A 13,911-nucleotide genomic window follows, 5' to 3' on the forward strand; every position below is an offset into this window, starting at 1 on the left:
GGTCGTGGAGGAACTGGATCGAAGACGCCCGCGAACAAGTGAGTAACCTGACATAAACGTTCTCATCTTCTTTGTTTCTAAAAAGGAAGGTTTTTTGTTGATGAATCTCATTTTGGTTCCCTTTTCCCATAAGCCACTTTTTGGAAGCCATGGAAGCAGATGTGCCTTCATGACCTCGATCCAAATATTAGCGAGTTTAAGAAAACCACGACGGCAACGGGAACGGGAACGTCACTAAACAAAAGGTTAAATGAGCAGAGCAATGGCTCTGCACGTACGTTATAAATCTTTGTAAATCTCTTTGCGTCCTCTGCAAAACAACGTGAAATGACCAAACTTTGCGTTGTTTGGAGAACGCGAACGACGACGGATAATTTTTAAAATTTCTATTTCTTATTTGACGCCATGTTCCATATTCAGTTTTGACAGTAAAAAAAAACAAATTAAATGACTTAAGATTATCGCGAGATTCGTTGGTGAAATAAAAGTACATTTTCTTAACCGGCGTTGTCCACGACGTCGCCGTCGTCGTTTCTTAAATTCCCTATTTTCCCGTTAGGCCGCCCACTTAGTCTGTAAGTGCATGTTATTCTTGATAGAAGTTATATTGGATATTGCTCGCCATCCCAAAATCGCAATGCAAAAAGGCTCCTTGATCTGTTAGTAATTAAGGTTCTCCTTGAGATCATTGATATTTGTCATCCTTCTCTTTTCATTGCCTTCTCAGATTTTTTATGGAACTAAAAACAGAAGAAGCATCAGAAGATTTTTTTTGCCGTATTCTGTAGAAGCACGCTACTTACTAATCAGCCTTCTAGCTTATGTCGGACGTAGGGATACTCGTATTGAGGTCTATGGATGTAAAGGTTTGTGAAAGACAATCTATCTGTCATGATATGAAGGCCAGGGATGATCTGAAGGATATAGCGACCAAAAACCTTGTTATTTTGGTGTTTCTACTGTTGCGTTACATTCCATTGAGAATTTCGTGGTATAAAGTTATTGAAACCATAAATTCAGTTTAAAAAGGAGACGGATTTTGAAAACTATTAAAAATAAAACAATTTAATATTTGAAATTGGAATCGTAAATGGGCCAAGTTCATATCACTTACACTACGTCTTGGTCTTACTAAGTCCCTTAGAGAAAAACTTGGCTTAGAGTATTTTCTAACAATCCTCATCAGTCTTATGTCCCCAGGTTTCGTTCCTAAAATTACCGCTGAATATATAGTGAAACTCTGATACGGGGTTGATCTTGAACTAACTTGAATAAATACTGGCAGAAAAAAACTTGATGTGTGACCATGAGATGATATAATGTGAGCGCTAAACAGGCCACCTAGATCAATAGATGAATGCACACTTGTGAATGAATGCACACTTGTGAATGAATGCACAGCGCATAAAACCTTATCCGACCAAAATAAGTTCAAGAGCGGATTTATCGATACTTAGAATTTCAAACTGCAACAGTAGACATCACTCAGTGTCTCTCTGGAATAATACTCACAGGTGGTTAATTTTAAAATATCAAGTTGCCTTCAACTGCAAGCACTCGTCCCCTGTTTCTGTAACATACAGCGACCAGGAGTATGTCTACTCTTCTCGGTCAGGTGTCTTGTACCGTTGTTTGTTACCCATTGCCACTCCTGAGTGGAGAGGGAGGTTGAAATAGGAAAGTTCCGCGCCTCAGAACAAATCTCACACTCTAAAAAGTTATTTTATCGGTGACTTGTGCAAAGTTGTATGATTATGTCGTCTCTTGCTAGGGGATTATTCTGCCCTTACGGTGGGAGTTAAGCGCATCGACAAAATTGCCAGTTCTTCTATGACCGCCTCAAGCTGGAAACCTGGTTACTACCCTTATGCAGCGAGGTTGTACGGGTCGATTGGAAGTGGTTCTTGGTGTGCGGCTGCTGCCAAAAAAGATGAATATCTGCAGGTGGATCTAGGAACACAATACAACTTGGTCAAAATAGGGCTGCAAGGTGACGCTGCATCGGGCTCAGGAGTAAAACGGTTCTACATTGCTTACTCCGGAAATGGAGGAAAGTGGACTGATTACATGATACATGGAGTGGCAAAGGTAGGAAGAGGGGGGGGGGGGGGCTGGGGGAGGAGGAGGTGTAGTCAAGTAAAAAGTAAACTTCACTCGAGAAATTTCAATTTTATTCATGTTGTTTTTTTGCGTCTGAACTTGTTAAAGACCAACACTAGATCTATCAATGTCTTCTAAGTATGAATACATTGGAATCAGTTTGCAAATAGTATATGCTGGACAAATCAAAATTTTTCTTGAGATAAAAGCATGGTCTTCCTGATCCTATTGTAAAACAACTCAATAGACAAAAGAAGACAAAAAAATATGATCATATGAAAAACGAATGAAGTTGGTGCCGTCTTGCAATCAGCACTTAATGAATGCCTTGCAAACCTTTGATTGCTTCTATTATAGTGACTTTTAAATTCGTAAACTTATCTCTGGTTCGATTTGTTTAATTGTTAGTAATAGAAGGCCTTCCCGATCATTTTCTTGACTTTCAGCAATTTGAAAGTGTAAGTGGTGACTCATTACTCCGAACCGTTTTTGAACGAACTTTTATCGCGAAGATGATCAGGATTATCGTAAACAGCTGGAACAATTGGCCGTGTTTGAGAATGGAGCTGTATCACACGGGTAAAACAATGAGATTTTCTTTTGTTCAAAAGGCGTCACTATATTGATAACCTAGTAACAATCAAAACATACACTTTTGGTTTTATTCTGTGTAGGTTGTAAAAACGACTTGAGCTTCAGTCTTAAAGAAGCCAAAAATGGAGGATACACAGCATCAAGTTTTCTTGGACCTGGGTTTGAGCCATGGCGTGCAAGCATTCTCATTTCAAGCAAACAATATGGCTGGTGCGCAGAAAACAGTTCAGCCTCAGAGTATTTGCAAATTGATCTGGGAATTCTTCATCAAGTCACTGGAGTTTTGACCAGAGGAATCGTTGCAGGGGTTTTAGAGAAGGAAGCCTGGGTGGAACAATACACGATTCAATACAGCATACTAGGAGATCACTGGATTGATCACAAGGAGGAAGACGTCGTCAAGGTGAAGTTTTCAAAGCAATAATTCAAATTTGGTTCGTTTTTCGTATGTACTTCTTTCAAAAATCTTAGGTGCAAGTGCTACGGCATACAACAACATATGAAGTCTCGGAGTGATAGTAGATGATACCTTTGAATAAAAACAATGGAAAGCTGAACGCTTTATCACTTAGCATCAGTAGGCATATTCTCCATACTTTTCTCTATGCATTTCCTAAGGTGCTGACAAGGAGAATTTGATTATTGATCCAGAGCTTCTTCAGGGGGTGATCATTTCCTTTATTTTTGTGATTTTAATGATTAATTTAGGGGGATATTATAAAGATAAATCAGATCGTAGTAATTCTTAGAAGTTAATCATAAAATGTTAATGGTTTAAAGATAGATGAAAAAAAGTTTTAGGAGGACCTTACATTATTTTATTGATATCTTATGAGGATTTAGGCGAATTTTAAAAATACTTATTAGAAGCATCATATCGAAGGACAATGTAATTAGCCCAGAACCAACGGAAGAGGATCTCAATGATGCAGAATCTCTGACGGTTGAATACACCTTTACAATATCATTTTCCAAAACGAGAAGTATTAAAGAGGAAAATCATCCCTAATCTTTAGCAGTAAATCTGAACAGAAGAACCTCCAACGGAATATTGACCATTGCATCATTCATTTCTCTTTTTTCTCTTGGTCATTAAACTATGGACGCTAAATTTTATTTAGTGCCTAATGAAAAGACGATGATCTTTTTTTTCGTGTAGTTGCTGAGCATGGTCCTACTCTGTAAGCGACATGGGGTTTTTTTTAACATTTTTTTTTTTTGCTTGCACAACAGACATATGATGCAAATGCAGATGCAGTTTTTCCAAAGAGCCAGGTCACCAGTTTCCACGCCCGTTTTGTTCGAGTGATTCCTGAACAGTGGCATTTTAGACCATGCATGAAGTTGGAACTCAAAGGCTGCGAAGGTGATTTTTTTTACATTTTCTATTGATCCTTTTGTGTGACGCGGACTGTGGAACACATCGTCAGAGTCAATCGAGGAGTTGATTATCAGTCTATTTCGTTTGAACGGATTGGTCAGTTTTTTTTCTTGATGGTATTGGCTGTGAGACTTGGCTGTGATTGTTAGTTAAATCGTTCTTATCATTGCGTAGTTTATGTTAAGTATGTTGACAATATTTGTCGACCTTTTTTGAGAAGTTTAGCTTCCTTAGCGCCTGCCTTGAAAGCAGGTCATGCCGTAGGTTTGACACACTCAGTCCCATCCAATAGTAAGTTGATGTTTCTAACTTCACGTTTTCTCGTCTCGAGTTTGTATTCTGTTAGTCTTACGTTGAGGTTTCCAGTCAGGGTGATTCAGGTTGTTTATCAGTGGATCCTTTCATCACTTTCCTTTAAATATTAACCACGCTGTATTTGTCTTACAACGTCATTGGATCTTTTGCAAATACGAATTCCTCCTCGCCTTTTGATAAACTTTTTTCATTTAGAGTGTTCATCCCCATTGGGAATGGAGCATGGTGAGATCAACAGCAACCGAATAAAAACATCAACTCCTACCTCAAGATCTACTAATTCTCGACTACGCCACGGATATGAGTTTTTGGCTAGTTTCTCCTGGGACCCATTTATTCAAGTTGACTTAGGGCCGGAAAATAAACGACTGACGGCCTTTGCTTTGCAAGGAAGGGATAACACTTACAATACTTGGGCCGTCTACGTGAAATATGCAATCGGGGATGGGTCAGAATGGTTTAATTATACAGAAAATGGAGAGAAAAAGGTACGATTTACTTAACGTTGTATTATATCATGAATTCAGTGCGGCCAAAAAGTTTTTTCCTTCCGCACATTTGCTCAAGTGTTATAGTATTGCAGCATCAATAGATGTCCATGGGTGAGACTTGCTGCTACAATGACTAATGTTTTATTAGTGCACCATACCGAGAAACTATACACTGCTTTGTACGTTCACAATTTCCAGGAAAAAAAGCTTTAAAAAGGACAGTTGCACTTTGTTGGTTCTTTTGTTAGTATCAAAAAGACTAGAATAAATGATAAGACGTGGGAAGACCACCTTAAGTCCACGATTAGCGACCAAGACTGTATGCGAAGTCTCCTTAATGTTTCGACTTAGCTTTTATATGTTAATTCTTTCCCAGTTTTAATTTTTTAGCACTGAAGTTCTTCTAACACTTCTGATTCTATTCCACTAATCCTTTAGCGTCTTATTAACGCAAATAATGCAGTTATTATAGCCATACTTGACAGGTCAGCTGACATCAGTCAATTTGAAGAGGAATTGAAAAAAGGGTAAAGTTTAGGAAGAGACTCTTGCTACAGGATAATCCTTGCAATTAGTGACAAGAGCTTTTCATGATTAAATATATATAAATGAATTTGGGGGTAGAGTCTACCTTGGCATAAAGTGGTCAATGCTGTGGTAGCAGAGCTAAGTATACATAAGTTAAAGAATTAAAGAGGACCCATTGATTCTCTGTGACTCTGAGCTTCGTGCCTAAGCGCTCGTCAGACAGAACTTGCTTGAAAAGGTGACATGATTTCATCTCATGAAGATGAAGTATGCGGTCTGAATGTCACTCTCCACATCAGAAGTCATTACATCGTGAGAGAAATAGTTAACACTTTGTTATTTGAAGACAGGGAGGTTCCATATTAATGGACTAGGTAAATTGATTATGGGAGAGATTTACGTTAGAGCTGACGTTAACCTAGAATAAATTGCATGTCAATGAATGGATTTTTTTAATTTGACAGATATTTGAAAGAGACCAACACATGGACATGATAAGCAAACATTTCTTCAAACGTACCTTTACGACTCGTTTCATTCGTGTTATGTTACTTACATGGTCTTTTGATGCGGGCGTTAGAATTGAACTGTACGGCTGTCCAGGTATGTACAGCTTTAAATACTGAGGGAGGGGCGAATAAACACATGCATAGAGTTTAACAATGAAGGGGAGGGGGTGGTTTACAGATCAACAACGTGCTCATTGAGTGGTTCCTTCAATTCTGACGTTCTTAACGTCTTTTTGCATTTATTATTTTTATTTCTCATTTTCATTCTTACGGTTGCTAAAGAGCTCTAATATACATAAAAATCATATAATGAAGACCAGTTTTTATGTGCAAATCAATAATAAATGAAACGATACCATTTCCACCATAATTTGTAGGAGTGAGTACCATTGTCTGTTTTTCTAACACAAATTGTAATTGTTACAAGAGTTGATTTTGTTCGAAAGAAAGAAATAAAAGAAATAATACAGTTTACTTTGGAGAGGAGACTCTGATAAGTCAGAGTCTTAGTTTTACACCAGGAGGACTGTCAGAAAGTATTACTCATCTTGATCACGACTTCCACTCTTTTCAATACCGTGTTTCCCTTTCTTTTCTCGAGTATCTCAAAAAAGTAGAGGGAAAATACTCTTCTCTTGCGTTTATCAATGCGAAAATTGAATTTCATAAGTAAAACTTTACGGCTTTGGTCTCTTTGAGCACCTTGAATACTTTTCGAAAAAACTACCGAGGCAATAACGTAATTATGGTATGCTTTCCTTCAGTGTGCGAAAATCCCCTTGGCATTGAAGGTGGTCTTCACAACATTACTGTATCCTCCGTCTGTGGAGTTGGGTACGAACCTTGGCGGGGACGACTTAACTCTGCAGGGATCTGGCGCCCTTACACCAATCAAATATACGAATTCCTTCAAGTGCGCTTTGATCAAGTGATGACCGTAATAGGTATTGCCACTCAGGGTGATAGTGGCCCGTGTGGAAGAGTTAGGAGATTCTGGTTGTACCATAGTTTGGACGGAATGCGATTTGAATTATACAACGATCCTATAATGGGAAATGTAAGTAGAACAGGCCTGTTTGTTCAATAACAATTTTAATCTTCACCATTTTTTCCCTTTTCCAGAAAAAAGAGAAACTGGGTATGGTATCAGGAGGTTTTGCCCCATTGCGAATTTGTTCTCGTACCACCTTTGCGAGTTCGAACCCTGAAGTTAACAAGCACAAATTATATTTTTCGATTAACATGCAACTGTTTGTTCTTTAAAGTAATTCTTAAAATTTGCTTCGAGCATAGGAATAAAACATTGTCCAACCAGTTCGTTTAAGACCGGAGTAATTTAGTGGCCTTACATTACTCGTGTAGGAGTCTTGCGTCAGTTAACACGCTTAGGAATTTCTATGTCAGCCAAACTTTTGTTCATCGAAATACGTTGGTGCTTAAGGTGGAGGCGAACTCGCAAAGGTGTAGGGGCGAGCTTGCATTGGGGTGAAGCCCCATTCAACTTTTGACGTTACCTCTCTTCCCCGTAGACTTCGTTCCCAGTCTCACTGGGTTTTCAAGCCCGGCAAATGTTTATGGGAGGAATGACTTAATCTCCGGTTCAGTGTAAATGGAACTCTTTATTCACATCAGTGTGGATAGTAAGCACTTTCAGATCGTGATCTGAAAAGTTATACATGTAGTTCTGAAACCTTGGGCTGGCAAGAGAAGCGTCTTCTTCAAATTTCTGTAGAAGATTAGTAGGTCACCAGGATTAATTGTCGAGGTCGGCTCCTGCTCCAAAATTTGGTTAAAAAAGCATTGTTAAATTATGTTATGCATAAGTTTTAAGTCACCGGAAAGTTATAATTCCATTGGCTAAACTTTTATGGATGGGATTTCTTCCTTGCTGAAAATCTGTACTTTAAGGACCTTACTAGGTTTTCGCGGGTTTATCTTTTTTAAAAGTGATAGAGAATATTTTCAAAATCTTTCAGCGGGGCTCATTTCATGTATTATTTTTGTAGAAATGCCTCTACGGAGCAGATTCCAGATTTAATAATAGCCAGAAAAGATAGATACTTTCGGGAAATTTCCTTTTTCTCGATGTTGTTTTTAAAAGGCGGCAATAATTTTTTTTCAAGAAAAAGAAACAGAAAAGTCTTGCACCCACACGGTAGAAGCAAAACGCTCTTTCAACACTTCTCACCAAAAATTCATAAATGGCAAGATGAGAAAAACAAATTTCCTGAAACAGAAAAATGGCACTCCAGGAAAGTGGTTAAGAGAGAAAAAATAAATTTCATGCCGTCAACATTGGGATGTGAATTAATAAGGTATTTGTGTGGTGTGAGAGAAATCCTGCAAAAAAACCTTTTGTTAGTCAGTTTGACATTTATTTTTGTCGAAAATTCTTTCATAAAACAGAACAAAAGAAAATCAGTCCCGGTGCGCTGGCATGCAAATCCAAAGTATTTCTCTCAGTTTCCATGATTTTGAAATTCATTCGTCTTGAAGGCATAGCTGGGATCACACCTTTATTTTGATTTTAGTTACCGACCCAAATTTTATGAATTATATAATTCTCGTCAATGTTTGTTTAAATCTTCCTCTACGTGTTTATCAGCGATGAACCATAATGGTTGAGCTTTCTAAAGGATCGCTCAATGAGTAACCTGATTCAATAGTGTTCTCTTTAGTATTTAGTTAATGGTAACGAACGGAACACCCATTTATTCTTGCTAATAAAAACAGCAAAATTAAGCCAAACACACCTGCTAAGCTCTATCGATTTCACGTTGTTTTGTAGCAAGGAGTTAAGTGTTCTAAACGTGATTTCCTTGCAGTGAAATAATGCGGCATACGTTTCTTGGTTTGCTAAAAGTAGGATAATTTCAGAAATACAAATTCTTATTCAAATTGTGAATACGGCTTCGCCACGGAAACGGAAATAGAGCTATGTGGCTCAAAGCAAATAAAAATCAATTTCCTACTTTGTTGTTTTAGAAACTCATGATAAATATAACGTGAGAACGCTAATTTAAACTTTTGAATTTAACTTTATGAACAAATTACATTGTTTGTCCAACGTGATTGCCTTACTTCCTAACAGTTTTCATCTTGGGATTACCTCTCGCGCGTTACAAAGACATATATTCACAAGTGTTCATAAGAAAGCTTTTTCAAAAATGACCCCTATGTTTTCTTTGTTCATCAATAATGAAACAAACGAGACCAACTTGTCAACTGAAAAGCCAAATTTAGGAAATTTGGCCAATGAGACAAAAATGGCAAAGGCTTTAAAAACGCTAACTTTGTCTACATTGATCGCTGTCTCAGTTTTTGGCAACTGTCTCGTTGTTGCATCCGTTTACAAGAACGTTAACAAACGAATGCGCGTTGTTGGTAACTACCTGGTGGTGAACCTAAGCATTGCAGACATGTTGCTGGCAATTTTCAGCTTGTCGCGTATGTTAACTCTCGTTCATGTTGGCTACGAGTGGCTAGTCGGCGGATTATTGGGTTTGTTCCTTTGCAAAGCGCAACACTTTTTTATCATCCAGTTACTGTTTGTTTCTACGATGAACTTCATGGCAATTGCTGTCGATCGATTTGTTGCTGTTTTCTTCCCGTTCTCGCTGATTTTGAAAGGGAAATTGTTTTATTTTATCGTCGGGGCCACGTGGATCATTCCTAGCGCTCTATTCGCCTTTTACTGGAAAATGATGGACATGGAAGTGCGTGGTGGTACGACAGTTTGCTTTGCGAATGTGCTGAAAATCTTTCCAACTGTAAAACACTTTTATGAGTTTAAGGTCGCAGAAAGTGTGATTGTTACTGGTGTTACTCTTACAATAACAGTCAGTCTGTACATCGCCGTTGGAGCGAAGTTATTTCTCAGACGGCTTCCAGGAAATGAGCAAGAAGCAGACACGCGTCGTAGGGAAGCAGTTGCACGAAAAGTTTTCCGAATGATGTTCATCGTGGTATTGGTGTATTGCCTGTGTTGGAGTCCGCAGTGGATTATATCAATCATTTGTAATTTGGTCGAACGCCAGAGGCCGATCTGTAATAATCCGAATGCAAATTTTGTGAAACTTGTTGTCGCTTATTCAAACAGTGCAATCACGCCGTTTATCTATCCCATATTCTCTGGAAACTTTCGCACAAGCTTCCGACAAATCTTGACGGGCGGTTTTTGCTGGAAACGTGGAAGGGTTGCCCCTGAGGATCAGAAACGCAATTCCTCACGCAAAAAGCACTATAAGGCAGAGCCAGATGATGAAGTACAAAGCCACAGACCAGAGGTGTTTCTTTTGCAAGACCAGGCTCAGTGTAAACTTGTGCAAAAGAAAATTATTTCTTCAGAGACAGGAACAATGTGAACGAGGTGTCTTTTTTAATCAAATCATTATTGCGATAGCCTCTCGCTCACGCTTTTATATTTCCGACCAAAATATTTTCTTTTGATTTTGTGATCACGCATTGTACCCTAGTAAGCATTGAGAAGCAATAGGATATTTCTATTGATCCCTAAGTTAAGACTGACTGGTTTGCTATTAAAACTTGTAGAGAGTCAGGTCCAAGAACTCAACGTAAAAAAATTTCTGTTTTCTTCATCAGTCACTTTTTAGTTTTGTAAAACAAATTTGCTAGCATACGATTCCTTATGCTGTCAAGTTTGACTGAAGTTTCTACTAAGATGTCCCTTTCTTGAGACTTTTTTATTATGAAAGCATATGAGTTATTAATTTACTTTGTTGCAAAAAGGGGAAACTATTGTAAATGCTTATAAGAAGAAGGTGAAAAACTAAAATAGTCTTCATTAAATATCAACACCATGCGCGTGTTAACGAGAAATGTACTTGAAGGAAAAATAACATCATTCCTAAACGGTGCTTGTAAGAAGGGAATTTGTCACAATATGCAGTCCATTGCTTTACCCTTCTTTTGACGAGAGGATTCTATCGTCATTACATCGCAGCCCCGGCTACAAACACTGACAATTATCAAAGGCTTAGTTCAATATGTAAACTTTGTCTCTACAGGCCACTAGAATTCGCCCATCTGGCGTCGTTGCTATTCCTGTTGGATATGCTAAGCAAGAGGCACTTTTACCTGTGAAGCGACCGTCTATAGAAAATTGCTGAACTCGATTATTGTTACAGTCACATACGAAGAGATTTTCGGAATGGTCCAGATGAATTCCTAAAGGCCAGTTGAATTGTCCGTCTTGGTCTCCTTGTTTCCCAATCTTGTTTAAGAATGTTCCTGACTGATCGAAAACTTTGATGCAATTATTTCCTCCATCGCACACCAGAAACCTGTCTTTATAAGAAATGCAGCTTGTTGGTTTGTCTAGTTTTTCTGGGCCCTCGTTTCCAAATATTTTCATAGTCTCACCTTCGAGTGACATTATCTGTACCCTGTGATTAGATTCCTCGGTTACAACAACGCGGAGTTCTTCATCCAAGTAAACATCAGACGTCTTAGCAAACTCTCCTTTCGCTCTTCCATATTTTCCAAAGCTTTTTACACATTTTCCTGTGCAAACATCTGTTTGCTGAATCCTATGATTTGATGAATCTGCAACCAGAATGTCGTTATCACTTACGAATGCCAAACCATGCGGGTGGTGAAATTTTCCAGCAATTTCGCCTTGGCCTCCAATTTTTCTTAAAAATGTTCCCTTTTTATCAAATAAGAAAATGCAGTGTCCGCTGATGTCCGTAATGGCCATCTCTTCTTTCGTGTTCACTGCAATTCTGAAGGGTCTTTGCAGCTCTTCTCCGTTAGAAAGCTTCAGGTCCAACTCGCCAACCACAACAATCTCACATGGTACTGCCAAAACAGTGAAAGGAGAAGTCTGAAGTTTATTGCCACTAATTTTCACTTCAATGTTGTAGGCACCAGGTGCTTTGGGCGTAAAAATCAATACTAGTTTGCCACTCTCTCCGTCGCAAACCATCACATCCGTGACATCTTCCATGGGTTCTACGGTTATTTCGATTTCTTCCTTAAGATCCATGCGGGTGCTATAACCTCCAACCTTGGGGGACAATAAGAATTCTGCTTTAACACCAGCTTGGAGAGTTTGATCCAGCCCCTCCAAGTTAAACTGATCAGGATTCATTCCCTCCGAAAAAACTATACCTAGTTTTAGATCCTCCATAGACGACGGGACAAATTTGATGAAGGAGGTATCGTGATGAATTGGAAATTCAATTTCACGAAGTTCAATAAATTTTGTCGTAAGTTATCTTTATTCTCCATGACATCTGAGCTCGAGCTTCTTTGTGACAAATTCTCTGCAAATTCAACAACTTGATCCATTTGTTTCACCAGAGACTCGGTCGCAGCCTTCGACGAGTTAATGCTCTCGAGTCTCGTCACGCGTGTGGTCTCGAGAGAGGCGATAGCCTCTTTCTCGCGTTCTCGAATTTGTGCGATCATATGTTCGGCTGCTTGAATAACTTTCGCTTTCGCGCTTGCGACGTTTCTTTCCAGATTTAACTCTGTTTCTTCAATTTGTCGAAGAACTTTCTTCAAATCGGTTCTCCTTTCTCTGACGAGTGCTGCGTTAGCCGTGATGTTTCCTTTCTCGTTTTCAGCCACGTTGTCGATTAAATCAACTTTGTGGTTTTGGTGATCCGTGATGATGCAAATATGGCAGATGCTCGATTGACACTGAAGGCAGAAAAATCCTTTGATCTGTTTCTTGTGGAATTTTTTTGAGCAAAAGTGCTGTTGCTTCAACAATGCCTCGTAATCTTGATCTTGAAAGTCCTTAACTGGCATGACTTTGTGTTCACCGAAGTCGGTGCTCATCACTTCATGAGCGTTCAAACAGTCCAAGCACATGAATCGAATACAGTCAAAGCAGTAATGGACGTTAGACTGGCTGGTCTTCTTACAGTTACCACAAGTAATGCTTGTGCCATGACCACTCTCTCGAACAGCGAGAAGACTTAATAACCTGTTGTGAAAGAAACTTGCAGGTAAATTGTGGAAGCGATTTCCTTCTGGCAGTTCGATTTCTGCCTGACACTCAGGACATCGAAATTTTCCATTTCTTTGGCTCTTTGTGGCATGTTTTTGTAAACAATCACAGCAAAATGTGTGAAAACAGGATATGATTTTCGGTTTCTTGTAGGTTTCGAGACAAATGGAGCAAATAACTTGTTCAGTAAGGTTTCTAAAGAACGACTCCATTGTAAGACTCGTACGTTAGGAAACGCTCTCTCAAAGAAATATTGTCAGAGATTCCGAGAAAAACAGGAAGTTTCCCATCGCTCGGCGTGATTGGCTGGTGGCGAATCGCGTGACGCGAGCAAGCTATTCTTCTACCAATAATCGGTGGCGTTTTGACGTCATGACTGCTTTTATTTTTTCAATAGAAAATCTGTCTCTTTTGGCCTTTGTCAGAAATTAGAATATTCTTTCATGTCAGCCACGTGGTGTAGTCAGGGGTCGGTGATGATTGAATCTGTCTGGCACTTGTGTCACTCCTTAGACTAAACAAAGTCTATTAAGAGCGGTCCAAGGCGTTTCACATCGGAAAAAATGTTTTGCCTCAAACTCTGCCCATTAACCTGTCTTTTGTAGTAAGGAAATAAAACCACATTAGTTTCTGGAAAAACGTTAAAGAAAAAATTTGAGAGCTCTCAATAATCAAAGCTCCTAAAGGCCCTTTTGTGACCCCAAAAGTCAACAAACTCGCTTCTCATAACACACGACATACAACAAGAAATCGTTTATGTTCCTAAATTGTGCGATATATAAGGGGTTTGGAAAGCATTTCAATTTTGACATGTGCTTATTTAGAGGTTCGCCACAATTTATTTTAAAAATACCCCTCAGACAGATTTCTGAAATTGGTCAGAAGTACTCTTTCTTGGGTGATATTTCTCAAGTCCAGACCTGACCGTTGAAAACTCCGGTTGATTTCTTCTAAAAAGACTTTCGAAAGAATAGAAATATAAAAACATCGTGCACTTAATTTTCCTCGCCCTAT

General features: G+C 38.8%; 4 protein-coding genes across 4 annotated transcripts; 2 read left to right on the plus strand and 2 right to left on the minus strand.

Annotated features, from left to right (window-relative positions):
* The first annotated feature begins 4,002 nt into the window (after nucleotides 1-4,002).
* LOC136281087 (neuropilin-2-like) lies at nucleotides 4,003-7,005 on the plus strand. The gene is made up of 4 exons (XM_066167308.1): nucleotides 4,003-4,060; nucleotides 4,586-4,878; nucleotides 5,874-6,012; nucleotides 6,683-7,005. Exons 1-4 carry the CDS (start codon nucleotides 4,033-4,035, stop codon nucleotides 7,003-7,005), a joined length of 783 nt encoding a protein of 260 aa, XP_066023405.1. The 5' UTR covers nucleotides 4,003-4,032.
* A 2,179-nt stretch (nucleotides 7,006-9,184) lies between these two features.
* On the plus strand, nucleotides 9,185-10,282 carry LOC136281135 (neuromedin-K receptor-like). The gene has a single exon (XM_066167357.1). The coding sequence runs from the start codon at nucleotides 9,185-9,187 to the stop codon at nucleotides 10,280-10,282; it is 1,098 nt and encodes a 365-aa protein (XP_066023454.1).
* Nucleotides 10,283-10,914: 632 nt separating this feature from the next.
* LOC136281163 (E3 ubiquitin-protein ligase TRIM71-like) lies at nucleotides 10,915-12,030 on the minus strand. The gene has a single exon (XM_066167408.1). It carries the CDS (start codon nucleotides 12,028-12,030, stop codon nucleotides 10,915-10,917), a length of 1,116 nt encoding a protein of 371 aa, XP_066023505.1.
* Nucleotides 12,031-12,056: 26 nt separating this feature from the next.
* LOC136281190 (E3 ubiquitin-protein ligase TRIM45-like) lies at nucleotides 12,057-13,109 on the minus strand. The gene has a single exon (XM_066167472.1). The coding sequence runs from the start codon at nucleotides 13,107-13,109 to the stop codon at nucleotides 12,057-12,059; it is 1,053 nt and encodes a 350-aa protein (XP_066023569.1).
* Nucleotides 13,110-13,911: the final 802 nt, after the last annotated feature.

The sequence above is a fragment of the Pocillopora verrucosa genome, chromosome 1 (assembly GCF_036669915.1).
Source record: "Pocillopora verrucosa isolate sample1 chromosome 1, ASM3666991v2, whole genome shotgun sequence".
NCBI classification, from domain to species: Eukaryota; Metazoa; Cnidaria; class Anthozoa; order Scleractinia; family Pocilloporidae; genus Pocillopora; species Pocillopora verrucosa.

Bases quoted from the DNA above. Each gene is read 5' to 3' on its own strand.
- LOC136281135 (XM_066167357.1), top strand. From the start codon at position 9,185: ATGGCAAAGGCTTTAAAAACGCTAACTTTGTCTACATTGATCGCTGTC.
- LOC136281163 (XM_066167408.1), bottom strand. From the start codon at position 12,030: ATGAATCCTGATCAGTTTAACTTGGAGGGGCTGGATCAAACTCTCCAA.
- LOC136281190 (XM_066167472.1), bottom strand. From the start codon at position 13,109: ATGGAGTCGTTCTTTAGAAACCTTACTGAACAAGTTATTTGCTCCATT.
- LOC136281087 (XM_066167308.1), top strand. From the start codon at position 4,033: ATGAAGTTGGAACTCAAAGGCTGCGAAG. The intron at 4,061-4,585 runs GTGATTTTTTTT...TTTTTCATTTAG, and splicing joins GGAACTCAAAGGCTGCGAAG to AGTGTTCATCCCCATTGGGA. The intron at 6,013-6,682 runs GTATGTACAGCT...GCTTTCCTTCAG, and splicing joins TGAACTGTACGGCTGTCCAG to TGTGCGAAAATCCCCTTGGC.